At 48.9% G+C, this 16,340-nt stretch overlaps 1 protein-coding gene across 2 annotated transcripts; it reads left to right on the top strand.

The window, feature by feature from the left end:
* Nucleotides 1-6,986: 6,986 nt before the first annotated feature.
* Nucleotides 6,987-13,774, top strand: LOC102010322 (cytochrome P450 1A2). 2 transcript variants are annotated; one of them, XM_005393544.1, is made up of 7 exons: nucleotides 6,987-7,091; nucleotides 7,872-8,711; nucleotides 9,358-9,478; nucleotides 9,840-9,929; nucleotides 10,448-10,571; nucleotides 11,443-11,529; nucleotides 13,120-13,774. In XM_005393544.1, exons 2-7 carry the CDS (start codon nucleotides 7,881-7,883, stop codon nucleotides 13,412-13,414), a joined length of 1,548 nt encoding a protein of 515 aa, XP_005393601.1. In that variant the 5' UTR covers nucleotides 6,987-7,091; nucleotides 7,872-7,880; the 3' UTR covers nucleotides 13,415-13,774. The 2 variants fall into 2 exon arrangements, with proteins under 2 accessions (XP_005393601.1, XP_005393602.1); XM_005393545.1 differs by lacking the exon at nucleotides 11,443-11,529.
* The last annotated feature ends 2,566 nt before the right edge of the window (nucleotides 13,775-16,340 follow it).

Genomic DNA, 16,340 nt, shown 5'->3' with positions numbered 1-16,340 from the left:
AGCCAGATGTAGTAGTTCACACCTGTAAACCCAGCACCCAGGAGGATGAGGCAAGAGGATCATCTTGAATTTAAGGCCAGCCTGGGCTATGTAATGAGATCTTGTCTCTAAATAAATAAACTAAGTAAGCAATTCATTAAAAAGGGCTGGGGATGTAGCTCAGCGGGAAGATCCTAGGCTCAGTCCCCAGAACCCAAATAAAACTCTTCCTAACAGCTTCCCACTCCCCTGCCCCTGTGCAAAATGTGGAAGCTGAGCCTCCAGAGGCCTAGGTAGGGCTGGGTTGTTGGGGGCAAATACCTCTGGCATGGCAGAGTTGACTGGTCAGTCTGTGCCTGTCGCTGTGCCCAAGTGCCTAGAACAGGGGCCAAGGTGGCCCCAAGGAGGTGGGAGTTGGGGGACTTGCTTTAGTAGAGAGAGGAGCATGTTTGTGACTAACGTGTCACCATGTTGAGACATGGGTAACATCTTCAACCCGGAGCAGTGCTTTCCCAGAGGGATTGCTGAGTGGGGAAGAAGTGGTTGAAGGAGGCCAGGTGCTCCAGGCAAGAGAACAGAATATGGAGAAGCACAGAGAAATGATACAAGGTCCATGGGAAGGTTGTGTGAGGGGGAAGGAGGGATGGGCAAAGGGAGAAGAGAGCAGCGGAGGAATTGGCTCATTCCCGGAGTAACGGAGTTTAAAGTTCTGCTGCCTTGTGAAACCCGTAAGTGATTTGCAATTTCGGAAAATTCACGTAGGTGGCAGCATGGAGCAGGATTTGATGGGGTGAGGAGGGCCTGCACAGCAGCAATCTAAATTTAAAATCAGACAGAACCAGGCCTGGGGGCTGGGGATTTAGTTCAGTGGCAAAAGCGCCTGCCTGGCAAGCACAAGGTCGTGAGTTCAATTCCTGGTACCGGGAGAAAAACAAACAAACAAACAAACAAAAGAACCAGGCTTTGGTGGGACGGTGAATCTCACCCAGGAGAATCTCAAGTTCAAACTCAGCCTGAGCAAATTAGCCACTAAGCAAAACTTCCTAAATAAGGAGGGGAAGAGGAGTTGAATGGAGGCGACTTTGCTCCAGCATACCTGGTACCCAGGTCCCTCCTCCTGGAATGGTGAACTCTCAGTTCCCACTGTTGCCTCCTCCTCTACCAGGCTGCTCCGCCGCCCCTGGCTTTGGTCTGTTACACTTTCCTCTGAAGAGCAGGAAGTCAAGACCGAAAGGGCAGATGTCTCTCAGGGCTGCTGTAAAGCCAAAACACAGAAGACGCCTGTGAACTCCCCTGCACAGAGCTTGGGGCATAGCAGGTGCTCAGTAAACTTTAACCATCATGACTCTTCCCGGAGATGAATATAGGAAATACCCTAGGCAGAGTCTTCACAGAGCTCTCCGCAAGTTCACATTCTTTCTTGGGAACAGTAATTCATTCAACAAATCTTTTCCTGAATATATGCTACCTGCCCGTCCCAGGGCAAAAGACTAGAGATATGAGGAAAAACAAGCCAGATGTGGCAGTACATACCTGTTAATCTCAGCATTCGGGAGGCTGAGGCAGAAGGACCATTGTAAGTTAGAGGTCAGCATGGGCTACACAGTGAGCTCCAGACCAGCCTGAAATATATAGCAAGACCCTGTCTCAAAAAATAAAATAAATACAATAAAATAAAAAAGAAGGAAAAAAAAGTGAGTAACAGCAGCCAGATTTAACCCAATACTTATACACTGAAGGTTAAAATGGTGAATTTCATGCCATGGATAGATAGATAGGTAGGTAGATAGATAGATGATAGATAGATAGATCAATATTTTAAAAAGTGAAAGAAAAACTATAGAACTGTATGACACAAAGAATAAACCTTAGCCAGGTGTGGTAGAGTACATCTATAATCCTGGGAGTTGGGAGGCTGAGGCAGGAGGACCACTACACATTCCAGTTCAGGCTGAACTACCTAGGGAGACCCTGTCTCAAAAAACAAACAACAGCAAAAATATACCTTCACTTAATCCTTAAAGTGGTGTACCGCAGTAGCTGGGCACTTGCCTAGCATGTGTGAGGTCTTGTGTTCCATCTCCAGAATCACACAAAAAAATTCAGGCTGGCCTTGAACTCACAGTGATTCTCCTGCTTCAGCCTCTCAAATGCTGGGATTATAGGTGTGCACCACCATGCCTGGCCTGCTTTTATCTTTTATATAAATGAAATCATGCAATGTGTGCTCTTGGGGGGGTGCTGGAATCTTTAAGATCTTTTTGGATCTTTTTACTAGTCTATGTTTGCAATCCGTGGTACCTCAGTTCACAAACTTAATTCTTTCCACGATTCTGGTCACAAGCCCAATTGGACGAGAACTGAATCAAATTCAGTGGTTAGATTCAGCGTTGACCTTACGCAGAAATTTGATTCGGTTCACATCCACTTCAGTTTGTGACCTGAATCATTGAAAGAATTAAATTCATGAACCAAGGCACCACAGTAGTCACATTTGTTTTGGGGGAGTTGGTACATGTATACATCATATCTTGATCATTTCTTATCCTTTTATCCTCACTTCCTACCCTGCCTTCCCCTTCAGGAATTTTTTTAACTTAATAGTTTTTTGTTTGTTTGTTTGGTTGGTTGGTTTTGGTTTTTTTCCAGTACTGGGAATCGAACTCACAACCTCACACTTGCCAGGCAGGCACTGTGCCACTGAGCTAAATCCCCAGCCCCCCTTAATAGTTTTTTTTAAAGGTATCTTTAGGTAAATAAAAAAATTGAGTAGAAAATACAGATGTCCCATATACCTCCCCCTGGACCTTCCTCTGGTAATAACATTTTGTAGTACTGTAACACATTTATTACAGTTGATGAGTGAATACTGATACATTGGTATTTAATTAAAGACCAGGTGGTGGCACTCACCTGTAATCTCAGCACTTTTGAGGCTGAGGCAGGAGAATTTCCAAGAGTTCAAAATCATGTTGGGCTGCATAGTGAGTTCAAGGCCAGCCTGGAATATACAGTAACAGTCTGTCAATAAATAAATAAATAAATACCATTTTTTTTTTTTTTTTTTTTTTCCTTAACAGACTCTTTCTAAGTTATCCAGGCTGGTTTTGAACTTGTCATTCTCCTGCCTCAGTCTGAGTGCTGGTCTTACAAGTATGTGCTACCCTGACCAGCTTATTTATTTATTTTATTCTTTTTAAAAATTTTGCCGAGCACGGTGGCACATGCTTGTAATCTTAGCACTCGGGAAGGCTGAGATAGGAGGATTGCTGCAAGTTTGAGGCCAGCCTGGGCTCCATAGAGAGTTCCAGGCCAGCCTGAATTACACAGTGAGACCGTCTCAAGAAAACCCTCCTAAATAAATAGATAAATAAAGCAGCACAAACCTATGCAATTATTTTGTTTTCTTTGTTTGTTTGTTTTTTGGTGCCAGGAATCAGACTCAGGACCTTGCACTTGCCAGGCAGGTGCTGTGCTGCTGAGCTGTATCCCCAGCCAGTCCAACCCACGCAATTAGAAGCTGGGATTGTGGTCACTTAGAAGAGGGAAGACAAGAAAGCTTTGAGGCCACCGATGCTGTCTCCTCTGCTAATCTGAGAGCCAGTCACACACTTCGTCAAGTTTATATAAATTCATTGAGCTGTATTTCTCTATTCTCTCTCTCTCTCTCTCTCTCTCTCTCTCTCTCATTCTCACTCTCTTTTTGTTGTCATTTTGAGAGAGGGTCTCACTGTGTAGCCCAGGCTGGCCTCAGATTCACAGTGATCCTCCTGCCTCAGCCTTTGCAAGTGCTGGGGTTACAGATGTAGGCCACCATGTACCACTCAAGAAAACATTTAAAAGAAAATACTCTCTCCTAATATGTTCAAGTGAGAAGGTGTATGAGGGAGGGGAGTGGAAGAAGGGAAGGAAGGGAAAAGGGGGAAAAAAGAGAATGGAAGGGGAAAAATGGAAACAAAGCTGTATAAATGGGGAGGGGGAAAGGGGTTGAAGGGAAGGGAGGGGAATGGGGAGAAAAGAAGAAGTAAGATATGTCAGGGCCTGGCAAGCACAAGGTCCTGAGTTCAATTCCTGGCACCAAAAAACAAAAAACCAGATATAAATTCCCTATGATGAATGCAATCAATATGTGCTAATAAAAAATAGCTAACAAAACACACAAAAAAACAAGGAAATAGTCTCTCCCAGAGCAATGTCCAAATATTTATGTGGATGCTTCCCATTTCTGGGGTGTGTCACCTCCTTCCAATGGCGCAGTACGGGAAGGGAAACAAGCAACCTCACAGGGAGGATCCACCTGACTCCAGTCAGCCAATCAGCCCCCAGCCACAAGGCTCAGTCACGTTGCTGGTGCGTGTGCCCGGTGTGACATGAGGACAGTGTTGCCTTCCCTGAGGTCCTCAGACTCAGCATGAGCAAAATCCCTAATTCCAACAGTCGGATGTCCACAAAACACCTGGCCAGGACTCCTGATGATTGTCAAGGTCATCAAAAATGAGGGTAACCTGAGAAAGTGTCATAGCCACAAATCATCCAAAGAGCCTTGAAGACTGAATGTCACGTGGGATCCTAGATAGGACCTGGATCAGAAAAGGATGGGAATTAAAGCCAAGGACAGGGCTGGGGATTTAGCTCAGTGGTGCAGCACCTGCCTGGCAAGTGCGAGGTCCTGAGTTCAATTCCAGATATTAAAAAAAAAAGAAAGAAAGAAAAAGAAAACCAAGGACATTTAACTGAACTGTGGACTTTGGTTCATTAATGAGATAATGTCATTTGTTTATAACCCCAGCCTTGCTCTCGGCTTCGGCCCTCCTTGAGAGAGTGGACCTAGTGGAAACAGCCTTCCTGCCCCCTCATCAGCAGCCCCAGATCTGCTCTGTCCCTCTCCAAGTTCCATCCTTGCCCCTATGCATCTTCATGAGTCAATCCCACAGCTTTTTCATTTTCAGGAGTTAAAGTTCCAGTCTAATCCAAGCCAAATTTTACTTCTCAGCCAGGAGTAGTGGTGCTCACCTATAACCTCAGCACTCTGAGAGGAGGCTGAGGCAGGAGGATCAGGATAGGAATCTTTTTTATTTTTCCTTTGGTTTAATTTTATTTATTTTTTATATATAGGATCTTGCTATGTAGTCCATACTGGCCTTGAACTCACTATGTAGCCTAGGCTGGGCTCAAACTCACGGTGATCCTCCTGCCTCAGCCTCTCAAGAGCTGGGGTTACATGCATGTGTCACCACACTGGGCAGGAGGATCATTAATTCAAACCCAGTCTAGGCAGTGTAGCAACTTAGTGGGAGTTTATCTCAAAATAAAAAATAAAAAAGGGCTGGGGATGTAGTAGTATGAAGGCCCTGGGTTCAAGTTCCAGGGCTGCAAAAAAAAAAATTTACTTCTCATATCCAATTTAAGACTGTCCCCATCTTCCTCTTAGATGTGAACAACACCTTGGTCTAGCTTAAAGATCTCTTTTTTGCAATGAACATGTATCTTCATTTAGTATCTTCATTTAGTTCCATGATAACTGACATTTCTCTTATGTCATTTCTCCTGATTGATAGATAAATAGGTAGGTAGGGAAGTACACAGTAGATAGATAGATAGACAGACAGACAGATAGATAATGGAGAAAAGTATTATTATTTTTGAGACAGGGTGCCTCTGTTGCTCTGGGTGGCCTTGAATTCCTGGGCCCAAGTGGCCCTCCTGAGTAGCTGAGACCACAGGTGTGCACCATGATGACTGGCTAAAATGTACATTTGTTTAATCATTGGAAAGGAAGTCACAGACATTAAGACACTTCTTCCTCAAATGACAGCATCAATCTCCTAAAAATAAGAGAACACCCCCCATAGAACCAGAATACAGTATTATATTCACATCTAAGAAAACTAACATTCATTCCAGAAAATCATTTAATTTTTCCATGTTTCCATGTCCCTAAGGGTCCCCGAAATATCTTCAGTAGCTTCAAAAACGATTTTTTGTTGAATCCAGGATCCGACCAAGTTCACACTTTGTGTTTCGTTGTTATGTCTCTGTAGCCTCTAGATCTAGACCAGGCTCTGGTCTTTCAAAGTTGACCCTTTTTTTTTTTTTTTTTTTTTTCTGGTACCGGGGATCGAACTCACAACCTTGCGGTTGCTGGGCAGGCGCTGTGCTGCTGAGCTAAATCCCCAGCCCGAAGTTGACCATTCTGAAGAGCCCAAGCCACGGCCATGAGAAGCAAGCAGCCAAGAGCAAGGACTTTTAGTTCACTTTTTACTTTCTTACCATCTCTTACATAGGAGGGTGGGGAGGGGGTGTGTTGGTCCCCTCTATGTTGCTGAGACCAAGTACCTGACATAAACAACTTGCAGGGAGGAAGGGTTTATCTTGACTCACAGTTTCAAAGGTTTAAGTACATGGTTGGCTGTCTCCAAGGCAGAGACATCATGGAGGAAGGGCCTGGAGGAAGAGAGCTACTCACCTCGTAGCAACCAGGAAGCAGAGAGCTGGGAAAGAGCCTAGGAGGAAGAAGCCAGGGGCCAGACATAGCCTCCATGACACACCCAGAGGTAGGCTTCACTAGCCCCTTCCTCCTAGGCACCTCTCTATCCAACCAAGTTGACAGTTACGATTAACGAAACTTCTCTTCAGAATGTAGGATTCTTCTCATCTCCTCTTTTTAAATGGGAACTTGGGCTGAGCTTCAGTGACAGCTGGACCATGTCTACTTCCTACCTGGCCTGGACTACGTGTCCAAAGGCAGGGAAGGGGAGAATCCAAGGCCTAATTGCCACTTCCACTAACTGGCCCTGGCCTTGAGAGAAAGAAGCCCCTTAACCTGGCCCCTGAAAAGAACTGAACATTCGTCCCAGGCACCCAGAATCCCTCCTGGTCTGTCTCCAGAGGGCTGTCCTTGAGTTCTGAGAGTAGGTGGACCTGAGTGACCATGGCCCAGAGCCAAAGATCAATCCTTCCAGTTTTGTTCCGTGATCCAATTTCAGTATCAGGTAACCAGCCAGCTGGGCCGATCTGATGGGAGTGGTGTTTATAAAAGGCCCCTCATCTGCAGCCAGAAACCCCAGACGGGTCCCTACAACCCTGCTAATTTCCAGCACCTGCCTCCACAGGTACCTTCCTGGGCCTGTTTCCCAGTCCTGGGTTCCCCACCATGGATTCTGGGGACTGTCAGAGGTGGAGGAATGGGAACCATGGATAGGGATAGGAGGCCTGAGTTCTGGTCCCTGCTCTCAACTCAGTCTCTCCATGTTTAAGTCGGTGGCTTGAACTGGACCATCTCTAAGGACTCTTACTGGACAGAGAGATGGGGGTAGGGTAGCCCTGGCCTGGCTGAAGCAATCTCAGCCTCCAAGACTGGGAAGGTTGGGAGCTGTCCTTGCAGAGCTGCTATTTCTTGGTGTTGACGAAGGGTGCTGTGAGGGCAGGTAGTCTGCATCACCCCTGGGACCGCCCTCCTCCATGCTGGACAGGAGGGCTTCCTGTTGCCTGGGTATTGACAGGAAGCCCACTTTAGTCAAGAGTTTTGACACATACACAGCACACACCCTGTGCCAGGAGTGCCAGGGGGGCTGTGCTTAGTGTCTCTGTGTTGGAGGGGTCCCTGGCTCCACTACAGCTGCAGAATTGGAAATGGGGGAGAGGCAGGGCTGGGAATTCAGACACTTGAGCTGAAGATCCTGGGCTCCTTTCCAGCCTTGGGCTCTGCGACGTGCTAAGGGTGCCCCGGGGAACAGGACCATGACGAGGTATCTTAGTCCTCTGGGGTCCAGCTGTGAGCCAAGCTCAGAACCCACCAGTGCTTACTGAACAGGCAACTGCCTGAATGACTGAATGAACAGCCAGCACCGTCTCCACCCTCAGCCTGTTCCCTCCTTCCTTCTCTTTTGTAGTCAGTGCCGATGCCGTTGTTCCAGTTTCTTCCGTTCTCCACCATGGAGCTGCTCCTGGCTGCCACCATCTTCTGCTTGGTACTCTGGGTGGTCAGAGCCTCTTGGCCTCAGGTCCCCAAAGGCCTGAAGAGCCCCCCGGGGCCCTGGGGGTGGCCACTGATCGGGCATGTGCTGACCCTGGGCAAGAATCCACACCTGGCGCTGGCCAGGCTGAGTGCACGCTACGGGGATGTGCTGCAGATCCGCATCGGCTCCACGCCTGTGGTGGTGCTGAGCGGCCCGGACACCATCCGCCAGGCCTTGGTGCGGCAGGGCGACGACTTCAAGGGCCGTCCCGACCTGTACAGCTTCACCCTGATCACTGATGGCCAGAGCATGGCCTTCAACCCAGATTCGGGCCCCGTGTGGGCTGCCCGCCGGCACCTGGCGCTGGACGCCCTGAAGAGTTTCTCGGTGGCCTCAGACCCGGCCTCATCATCCTCCTGCTACTTGGAGGAGCATGCAAGCAGGGAGGCCGAGCATCTTGTGACCAAGCTTCTGGATCTCATGGCAGGGCCCGGGTGCTTTGACCCCTTCAGCCAGATGGTGGGCTCAGTGGCCAATGTCATCGGCTCCATGTGCTTTGGGAAGAACTTCCCCAAGACCAGCGAGGAGATGCTCAGTATTGTGAAGACCAGCAATGACTTCGTGGAGTCCGCCTCCTCTGCCAACCCCGTGGACTTCTTCCCCATCCTCCGCTACCTGCCCAACCCCACACTGCAGCGGTTCAAGAGCTTCAACGAGCGGTTCCTGCGGTTCCTGCAGAAGACGGTCCAGGAGCATTACCAGGACTTTGACAAGGTGCGTCCATCCAAGGTGGTCAGGCAGCGGGGCTGCCACCAAGGCCTGGGGGGGGCTCAGGGACAGCTGGGAGCAGCATGTGACCAGGGGCCATCCCTCCCTACTCTGGGCCTCTGTTTCCTTATCTTTACAGCCTCCCTCTTGGGGCCCCTCAAAGCCTGGGGAAGAAAAGCCTGTGAAAGGCACCCTGGCAGGGCCGTGCAATGTGAGAGGCCATTATTAGGAGTGAGAAGGCTTTTGTTCTGCAGGAACCTGAACCCCAACAGCAGCTAATCCCCAGCTCTGTGACACTTTGTTTCCCCGTGTTCACACCAACCCCTTCCTCCTTTGACCTAGACCCCCAGGGTTGTTGGGAAGAAGGGTCAAAGGGGCATCGGTAATAACATTTTAAGCCCAGCCAAGGTGGCCCTGTGCCTGCCCCGCACCCTGCCCAGTCCACAGAGACTCACTGGGTGGGGCTGGGCTGGGTCCAGCCTTCATCCTAGAACTTTTCCCAAGTATATATCCCCGGGCTGGGGATTTAGCTCAGTGGCAAAGCGCCTGCCTGGCAAGCACAAGGTCGTGAGTTCGATTCTCGGTACCGGAGAAAAACAAAAAAAAAAACCAAAAAAACAAAAAAAAACAAACCAAGTATATATCCCCTCAGAACAGTGTCCAGGACATCGCCAGCGCCCTGTTCAAGCACAGTGAAGAGGGCCCCCAGGTGAACGGCGACCTCATCCCCCACAAGAAGATTGTCAACCTCGTCAATGACATCTTTGGGGCAGGTAGGAGCCAGAGGCCTGCTGCTCACGGGCACCCGTGCCCAGCCCAGGCCCAGCCCCAACCCAGCTGCGCACCTGCCAAGCATGTGCCTTATGCCCCAGGGTAGAGACCTGGCCTGCAATCAGGTTGGAGCCCAAGCAGTGCCATCCACCCCCACAGAAAAACCAATCGAGTCCCCCGCCTTTCCTAGACCTCAGTTTCCCTGTGTGAATAATAAGTGCCCTGATGATATCTCAAGCCGATGTGGAGGAGATTCAACTCCTGCCCTTGGGCAAGATAACGCCCATTCTGCTTCTGGCGGGGGCTGGGGTTCACGGTCTCCTCACTCCTGTCTCCTCCACCCCCTTGCTTGGGGCTGCCCAGGCTTTGACACGGTCACCACTGCCATCACCTGGAGCCTCATGTACCTTGTGACCAAGCCGGAGATACAGAAGAAGATCCAGAAGGAGCTGGGTATGTGGTGCCCAGCCCTGTCCACCGGAGGCACCTTGGGCCTCAGGTCATTTGTTCCAACTAAAAATACCTGTTAGAGCTGGGCATGGTGTCGCACATGATGGCACACACCTATAATCCCAGCACTCTAGGAGGCCGAGACAGGGAGTATCACAAGTTCCAGCCCAGCCTGGGCAATTTAGCAAAATCCTATCTTAAAAAGGAGAAAGGCTGGGTATGGTGACACACGCTTGTAATCCCAGCACTCGGAAGCTGAGGCAGGAGCATTGCCACAAGTTCCAGGCCAGCCTGGGCAACACAGAGCAAGACCCTATCTCAGAATAAAATAAAATAAAGATACCTATTAGGTCCCTACAATGTGTGAGCCCCATTCCCAGAAAGTGTTGGGTGGATTTGTAGAGTCTCAAACATATGAGGAGATGGTAGTCCCACACGGTGACAAATGGTACAATGGGGGACACGGATGCTGTGTGGTAGTCAGCCCAGCCTCCGAGCTCTGTCTGACCCCGTTTCTGCAGACACTGTGATTGGCCGGGACCGGCGGCCCCAGCTGGCAGACCGACCCCGGCTGCCCTACTTGGAAGCCTTCATCCTGGAGGTCTTCCGGCACTCCTCCTTCGTGCCCTTCACCATCCCGCACAGGTGAGCCCCGCTAGGGCGCCCCCAGCTTCTTGGAGCCTCCCCTGGCCCCTTCTTGGGGTTTCCTTCCCAGCCATGACACCAGCTTCCTGTTCTGGCCGTTTATGATCCAACCATGCAGCACCCAGACGAAGGTCACCCTTGTGACCTCAGCAGTCACACGTCTCTGCTGTAGCAGGGCCATCACACCAACCCTGCAATCCAGCTTATGCTGGAACTGCTTCCTGGACAGATTTCTACCCTCATACCCTGCCCATGCCCAGGGTCAACCCTGACCCATGACTGATGTCCACTTCCACTGGTCCATTATTTCTGGAGCAACAGGCTTGAAACAAGGTGGCCGTGATGACACACACCTGTAATACCAGCACTCTAGGAGGCTGAGACAGAAGGATTACAAGTTCCAGCACAGCCTGGGCGGTTTAGCAAAATCCTATTTTAAAAAGTAAAAAGGTTGGGTGTGGTGGCACACCTGTAATCTCAGCACTCTGGAGGCTGAGGCAGGAGGATCGTTGTGAGTTTGAGGCCAGCCTGGGCTACAGAAGCGAGTTCAAAGCCAGCCTGCACTACATAGTGAGACCCAGCCTTAACCCCACACACACCAAAAAAGTAAAAAAGCTTGAAACTCCAGCACCTGCCCAGACTGCCCACTTCTTGGTGCCAAAGAATGGCCCAGCACACAACTGGGCACAAAGAGAAGTCTGTGCAGCATGCTGAGGTGGAGGAAGAGGCAGGATAATCTCTTCTCCCTATTCCTCACACTCTCTCCCATGGAGGGGCATGGAGATGGTGGGGGACAGATGTTGAGTGGGGGAAGGAGAAAGATGCACCAGCTTTCCAGCCCCAAGCGTAACAGCCCCCTCCTCCTCCTCAGCACAACCAGAGACACCACACTGAACGGCTTCTACATCCCCAAGGAGCGCTGTGTGTTCATCAGCCAGTGGCAGGTCAACCACGACCCGTGAGTAGGCGGCACAGGGGGTGCTGAGGGTTCTGCAGTCAGTGGCAGAGGGGACTGTTTGTCCCCCCCAAACTGTGTATGCAAGAATTGCTGGAGAGCTTATGTTAAGGGACAAAATTCAAATCACTGCATTCTCTGGTGTCCATAAGAAACAACCAGGAAGTCTGCTACAGAGTTTGCCCTGCCCCAAATTCTACTTTGGTGGGTGAGGGCAGGTACTCCAGAGTTCTGACGGGAGTGGCCCAGAGATTGCTCTTTGGAAACCCCACTTTAGTCTACAGCAAGGGGACCACAGGATGTACCATCCACCCTGGGACACTTCTGTGTGTGACAGTGCTACCCATATTTGTGCTATCAATAATCCTTTCAAAGCCAGGTGTGGTGGCACACACCTGTGATCCCAGTGCTTGGGAGGCTGAGGCAGGAGGATCACGGTGAGCTGGAGGCCAGACTGGGTGACATAGTAAGTTTAAGGCCAGTCTGAACTACAAAGTGAGACTCTCAAAAAAATAATAATAATTCCAAACACTAAGCATAAACCAAAGCCTTCTGTGATCCCCTCTGCTACCAGCATATTTTGAGTAGGATGACAACATGTTTTCTTTTCTATCATCATCATTATTACTGGGTTTTTTTGAGACAGGCATTTGCTATGTAGCCCAGGCTGGCCTTAAATTCTTGGTGATCCTACTGCTACCTGACTTTATTTTCCTTCTTTTAATGTCTTTTCTTTCTTTATTTATTTATTTTTCTTTCTTTCTTTCTTTTTCTTTCTTTCTTTCTTTCTTTCTTTCTTTCTTTCTTTCTTTCTTCCTTTTTCTTTCTTTCTTCCTGTGCTGCTGAGTTTGAATGAAGACCTCAGAATGAGCTACATCCCTAGACTTCTTCATTTTATTTCAAAATAGAGTCTCACTAAGTTGTCTAGGTTGGTCTTGAACTTGAAATCCTCCCACTGTGTTCTCCCAGGCTGCTAGGATTACTGCAGTATCAGTGTCCCTGTCTTTCTTTCTTTCTGTCTTTCTTTCTTTCTTGGCTTTTTGAGACAGAGTCTCACTATGTAGTTCCGGCTGGCCTTGAACTCACACTGTAACCCAGCCTGGCCCCCCCCCCAAGTGCTAGAATTATAGCCATGTACCACCACACCTGGCTGTTTCCTTTTGATAAAGCATTACTTTTTCTGTATAACAAATTAATATTAGAAACCACTATCTTCAATGCTGATCTTTTTGTTTTGTGTGAGTTTGAGGCTAGGCTGGGCTATATAGTGAGTTTAAGGTCAGCCTGAAATATATAGTGAGGCCCTGTCTCAGAAAAAAAGAAAGAGGCACCAAGCTTCCCTGTTTGGTTCTTCTTTTTTTTTTTTTTTTTTTTTTTTGGTGCAGTACCGGAGATCAAACCCACGACCTTCCATTTGCCAGACAGGCACTTACGCCACTGAGCTGTATCCCCAGTCTGTTCCCCGTCTGGTTCTGTACACTAAGTCTTCATTGTTCTCACTCTATTCGGACACTTGTGTTCACAGAGGGCCGATCGGGAGGCTCCCGGGAGCCCCTGGCCTCCCCAGCCCACCAGGCCCTCTGATCTCTACAGGAAGCAGTGGGAGGATCCCTTCGAGTTCCGCCCGGAGCGATTTCTTGTGGCCAACCACACTGCCCTCAACAAGACCTTGAGTGACAAGGTGCTGCTATTCGGCCTGGGCAAGCGCCGGTGCATCGGGGAGACGCTGGGCAGGTGGGAGGTCTTCCTGTTCCTGGCCATCCTGCTGCAGCGGCTGGAGTTCAGTGTGCCGCCAGGCGTGAAGGTGGACATGACCCCCATCTACGGGCTGACCATGAAGCCGCCCCGCTGCCAGCACCTGCAGGCACGGGCTCGCTTTACCAAATGAAGAGGCCATCACAGCCAAGGCAGGGATGGGCACCCTGTGAAGGCTTGACCTTGTTTCTCTCCTTTTCTTTGTAAAGAACAGTTTCAGCTAGGGGTGGTGGTAATCCCATTACTGAGGAGGCTGAGGCAGGATGGTCGTGTGTTCAAAGTCAGAGCAGGCTACATAGTGAGTTTGGGGCCAGCCTGGATTACATAATGAGATCCTGTCTCAAAAAAAAAAAAAAAATCAAAGAAGCTTTACTGAGATACAATTCCTAAGCCATAGAACTCATTGCCTTTAGCGTAGTCACGTGATTCTACTTCTGTCTCTGCGGATCTGTCTGCTCTGCACTTTGCATATAAATGGAACCATGCAATCTAAGGTCTGTGCCTGTCTTTTCTCAAGTTAGAATAATGCAGAAAGAATCAGCATAATCTTTCCAGGGCCCATGCACGCCTCATCCAGCCCTGGTTTTTTCCTGGGTCTGACTCCCCATCGGCATGGATGGGTTCTTCATGTCCCTCTTCCCTCTGTTCCCGTGTGACCCAAGTCTGAGCGCTTGGAGGGGCCAGGGAGGAGAGGGTCCCCTGCAAGCGCTCAGACTTGGAAATCAAATCCAGACGAGCAAATAAGGATCCTTCCTGCCCCATCCCAAGGGACAGAACGTGTGACTTCCCACCAGCTCTTCATTTGCCTGTCCACAGCCAAGGGAGAGCAGGCTCCCGAGGCGCTTCGGTAACTCAAAAGGTCCAGGTCTCCTCAGAGACAAAAAATATAGCTCACAGGACGGAGGAAGTGTTTGCAAAACATCTATCTGACAATAGATTAATACCCAGGCAGCCAGGTATGGTATTAATCTCAGCACCCAGGAGGCTGAGACAGGAGGGTCAGCGTAAATTCAAGGCCAATTTGGGTTACATAGTAAGACTCTGTCTCAAAAACAGAAACAAACAAATAAAAGATTAATAATACCCAGAATGTATAATAAACACCCACAACTCAACAACAAAGAAACAACTCAAGGCAAAAATGGCCATAGCTGGTTTATTTAAAAAAAAAAAAAAAAGTTGTACAAACGGTCAATAAGCACTAGAAAAGATGTTCAGCATCATTACTCACAAGGGAAGTGTGAGGGCCGGGGATATAGCTCAGCTGCACAAGCACCTGCCTGGCTAGCGCAAGGTCCTGAGTTCGATTCCCAGTACAAAAAAAAAAAAAAGGGAAGTGTGAGTCGGAACCACACTCCCTGCCTCTAGGACAGCCATACTTTTTCTCAAGATGGGAAGATATCAGATGTGAGTGGGTGGGGAATTGTGACCTGCCAGCAGGGTTGCAGAAAGACATAGGCACTGTGTAAAGAGGCCTGGTGGCTCCCCAAGAAGCTAAACCGAGAACCACCCCAGGACCCAGCAGCTCTGCTCCTAGGCATGCACCCGAAAGCTAAAGCAGGTGCTCAACAGACGTGTGCTTCAGTGTGATAGCTGCGCTACTCACAAGTCAACAGAAGCACCCTACTGCCCACCACCGGAGGAGTGGGCGATTTATTCCATTTTTATTTATTTTTGTTATTGTTGTTTTTTCAGTTTTGTTTTTGAGACAAGAGTCTTGCTATGTAGCCCAGGTCGGCCTCGAACTCCTGGTGATCCTCCTGCCTCAGCCTCCTAAGTGCAGGGATCACAGGTGTGCCCCGCCACACCCAGCTGACTGGCTGTTTTAAAACGTGGTAAATACACACACGGAGAATATCGTTCCACCACAGGAAGAAAGGGAATTCTGGTCTAGGCTGCCTCGTGGAGAAACACTGCAAAATATTCTTTTTAAGTGAAGTAAAGCCAGCAGCAAAACCAAAAATACAGGTATGGTCTGATTTCACTTATAAGAGGTACGAGGAACAGAGAGAAAAAGAATAGAGGCTGCCCAGGGCCCAAGAGGAGGTGAGCGGGGGGGATGTTATTAATGAATGTGGAGCTTCCGACCAGGAGTTCTGGGAATGGCTAGTGGAAGGGTTGCACAAATTACAAACATACTTCACCCCAGAACCGTAAGCTTCAAATGGTTCCAATGTTAAGTTTTATGTCTATTTTACCAAAATCCTTCTTTTTTTTTGTATGTTTTTGAGGCAAGATCTAGCTCCGTAGTCCAACTTGGTCTTGAACCCACTTTGTAGCCCAGGTGGGCCTCAAACTACTGTGGTCCTCTTGCCTCAGTCTCCCAAGTGCTGGGATCACAGCTGTGTGCCACCATGCCCAGCTCACAATAAAATGTTGTGTGTGATTTTTTAAAAAAGAGATGAAGGCTGGGCATGGTGGCGTATGCCTGTAATCCCGGCACTCGGGAGGCTGAGGCAGGAGGATCGTTGTGAGTTCGAGACCAGCCTGGGCTACAAAATGAGCTCAAGGCCAGCCTGAACTGCATAGTGAGACCCTGTCTCAAAAAAACAAAAAAAAAGAGACGAACTCTCAGAGCCACAGAAAGACAAGGAGAAATTTTAAGTGTATATTGTTACGTGAAAGGTGACACACTGTGTGATTCCAACTCTGACACTCTAGAAAAAGCAAATCTGTGGAAACAGAAAAGGACCAGGAAGGACTAGGGGTGTAACTCAATGGTACAGTGCTTGCCTACATCATAAGGCCCTGGGTTCACTCCCCAGTACTGGAAAAAATAAAAGATTAGGCATTCAAGGTAATGGACGGAAGGCCAGGAAAAGCAGAAAGACACTCAGGGTTGAGCAACTGCACTCTGATGCAGTAATGGAGGACACCATTGGTCATATATTTGTCACAACCCATAGAACATGCTGGGTGCAGTGGCACATGTCTGTAATACAAGCAGTCTTGGAGGCTGAGGCAGGAAGATGACAAGTTTTAGCACAGTGATCTAGCAAAACCTCTTGAAATAAAGAAGGGCTGGGAAGAGCGGGGCATAGTGGTGCATGCCTGTAATC

The sequence above is a fragment of the Chinchilla lanigera genome, unplaced genomic scaffold (assembly GCF_000276665.1).
Source record: "Chinchilla lanigera isolate Chin_1 unplaced genomic scaffold, ChiLan1.0 scaffold00049, whole genome shotgun sequence".
NCBI lineage: Eukaryota > Metazoa > Chordata > Mammalia > Rodentia > Chinchillidae > Chinchilla > Chinchilla lanigera.
This window is presented reverse-complemented; position numbering and strand designations above follow the sequence as displayed.

What these genes read in the sequence shown, in the direction of transcription:
- LOC102010322 (XM_005393544.1), top strand. Translation starts at nt 7,881, where the DNA reads ATGCCGTTGTTCCAGTTTCTTCCGTTCTCCACCATGGAGCTGCTCCTG. An exon ending in CAATGACATCTTTGGGGCAG is followed by an intron (nt 9,479 to 9,839) that starts GTAGGAGCCAGA and finishes GGGGCTGCCCAG; the next exon opens with GCTTTGACACGGTCACCACT. An exon ending in TGGCAGGTCAACCACGACCC is followed by an intron (nt 11,530 to 13,119) that starts GTGAGTAGGCGG and finishes TGATCTCTACAG; the next exon opens with GAAGCAGTGGGAGGATCCCT.